The sequence below is a fragment of the Priapulus caudatus genome, unplaced genomic scaffold (genome assembly GCF_000485595.1).
Source record: "Priapulus caudatus unplaced genomic scaffold, Priapulus_caudatus-5.0.1 Scaffold1949, whole genome shotgun sequence".
Taxonomy (NCBI): domain Eukaryota; kingdom Metazoa; phylum Priapulida; class Priapulimorpha; order Priapulimorphida; family Priapulidae; genus Priapulus; species Priapulus caudatus.
Window position 1 is genome coordinate 28463 of NW_014579010.1, and position 2842 is coordinate 31304.

The 2842-nt window shown below is 43.2% G+C and overlaps 1 protein-coding gene across 1 annotated transcript in view; it reads left to right on the top strand.

Annotated features, from left to right (window-relative positions):
- LOC106817957 (SEC14-like protein 1) overlaps positions 1-2842 on the top strand; it is a gene marked incomplete at its 5' end in the record, with an annotated part of 26011 nt that overhangs the window by 22135 nt on the left and 1034 nt on the right. Inside the window, 1 exon segment of the mRNA XM_014822662.1 lies at positions 2361-2544. Within this exon segment, the coding sequence (XP_014678148.1) occupies positions 2361-2544 (184 nt within the window).

The following is a 2842-nucleotide window of genomic DNA, read 5'->3' on the forward strand; positions in this document are numbered from 1 at the left end:
GTAGTATAGACGCTTGCCATTCCAAAAACAAGTCGATTTTATAAACAACCTTGCGTCGGCAAATCGCTTGATGTTCGGCGCTCATAAAAAAGAGCAATTTGCATGGCAGAGCGCACCTTTATGGCTCGCTACCGGTCCTATGCTTTTATGGCTGCCGTCGCGAAATGGAACGCGTGACGTGTCGCGACAGACACTCGGGTCTCCTCTGTCTACCACGTAGGTTCTCCTTTCTCCATCCCTCCTACGTCTTCCACTTTCCGATATCTGTCCCCTCTCCTACGTTCTATCTCCGAAGCCGTACACCGCCGAGTGATTCCGGGTATCGATAGCATCTGCATCTTAAGGTAACTATTGTACGTTTTGTACGCGACGCGCGAGAAGAGCCGATATACGAATCGGCTCTCCAAGCATTGTATTATTGTACGCGTTACGTGGAGCGATAGTTTAGGTGTCAGAGGTTTCTAATAATATACGCACGTAGAGTGAATTAGACAATCCTGTGTTCTTGTTACCTATCGGCGTTACTGTCAACTACCGTTGGAGGAAACCCTCTCTTAGCCGGACCGAGAACCTGGGTAGAGGGAGGCAACGTCATCGCCTTGTTACATAGTTTGAGTTTTAGTTCTTAGCTTTTTCATTGTTTATTTTCAGAGTTTTGTTTAACAGCGGAAGATGGTGCGTACGTACAAGATATACGTATATACCAATATATATGTATATACGCATGTATATACGTAATCGCATATATATAATACGCATATACATGCGTATACATATACATATACATATATATAATACGAATATATATAATACGCATCCATACGCATGTATATACGTAAATACCAATATAACAATTTATAGTTTGATATACCTAGTTATATAGGTTACATATATAGGTGATATATACAGTTTGATGTGTAGTTATGTAGTTTTTGATACAGTTTGATGTTACTTATATATAGTTTTGATACAGTTTGATGTAGTTATATAGTTTGACACATCTTTTTCATCGAATAAATGAATCATTGGATATTAACACAACACTATTTTACTTGGCTTATTCAGGGGTCGATCATGCCCCGGGGGCGAAATTTTTTTTCCCAAGCAGGTTTACATATAACAGTAAAATCCTGCCTCCTGATTGGTTCAAAAACAGGCGTGCGCACATGTGTTTGCTTATTTAGCATATGTCATGTACTATTTTTGATATAACCTGTGTAGCTCAGCTGGTAGAACACCGTCGCTACGTCTAAAAGGGCGATGGTTCGAATCCCGTTTGGTTTTTAATTATTTTTTTGTTTTCTTTATTTTTCTATCTTTATCCATTTAACTATTGTTTTCCAATTAACGGAAATATTTGCATGATTGATTTACAAATCTATCTATCTATCTATCTATCTATCTTTCTATGTCTTTCGCCATCTCTTCCCCTTTCTCCCGCTCTTTTTGTCCTGCTCTCTCTTCCTCTGGCAGGTTATTTCGCTTACCTGACATGTACAGTGTATACTACATATATATATATATATGTACAAGCCCTTCACTTTTCGCGTTTGTTTGCACTGGTAGAGCAGGTGCGGGCATGCTTGAATAATTAATACAAGGAAGTACGAAGTGCCATTCCTGTAATTGCGTGCGTTACCAGTGGCACTATGGCGACATTGATGTTGTCCGTGGTTGTTGTGGCCTTGTGGGCATGGGCGATCAGTGCCACAGCTCTTGCGTGCACTCGCTGTGTCTCATGGCCATCCTGCCAGCTTTCAATGCCATTTTCAAATCATTAGCAAATAGACTATATAGTTGAGTATACTACCTATCTTCTATTGAAAAACTTCAATAAACCACATTTCTCGCCGTCGAATTGATTATTGCATTAAAAATGAATGCATGGCATCGAGAGTAAATAATCTACAACGAAATTGGCAATCATTTACGTCCGAATGCGTGCGTTCATGCGTGAAATATGCAAAAATATGCATTAATTGTCGTTCCCATCACTGGGTTCCCGTTCCTACGCGGGCAATGGCCGCGTTCAATATTGCATGGTAAAAGCGTCGTGCGTGCATTCAGCCGACCACGCGGTGGTGGTGGTGGGGGTGGGGGGATGTTGATCGGCTTATTTATCGCGTAGCCACAGCGGAGACGAGCGTTCACGCTGAATGCATGCATGTGCCGGAGACGAATAAAACGTGGCGCACAAAATGCGGCGGCCCCGTTATTTGGCTGCGTACGTGACGCAAACGCTGAGACGCGATGAATACTGCATTTATCCGTCTATTCGCGCGCGCGTTTCTCTTTCTCTATTCTGCTTTGCGTCGTATTTCTATTTGTATTATATATATTTTCCCTCCTCGCTGTTGCAGATTGTCGGAGTCGAATACATCTACTTTATTCAGAAGAACTCGCTGGATAGGCGAGCGCGCACGCTGAAAATAGAGGCGCACAACGAGAGCTTCAGCAACAGAATCATCGTCAGAGAGAATTGCTTCTACTCAGTAAGAGACCCTAGCTACCATCTCTTCAACGAGCACACACTGCACGTGTACGGTCCGTCCGTGGCCCCGCGCGTGCACCGCCCACTGATTCTGTTTTCTCCTCTTTCCTCCCGCTGCGATCCCTTTCTTCGCAATTTGCAATTTCCGGCGCTATTGTCCAATTATATGCTCATCAATGTCTGCGGGTGTTGTTGTTGTCGAGAAAGTCGAGTTTCTGATGGCGTATATATATGACGGCTATGTTTAGTACGGTTTCTCGCTCGGTGCGCGCGTGCTTGTGTGTGCTTGTGTGTGTGTGTGTGTGTGTGTGTGTGTGTGTGTGTGTGTGTGTGTGTGTGTGTGTGTGTGTG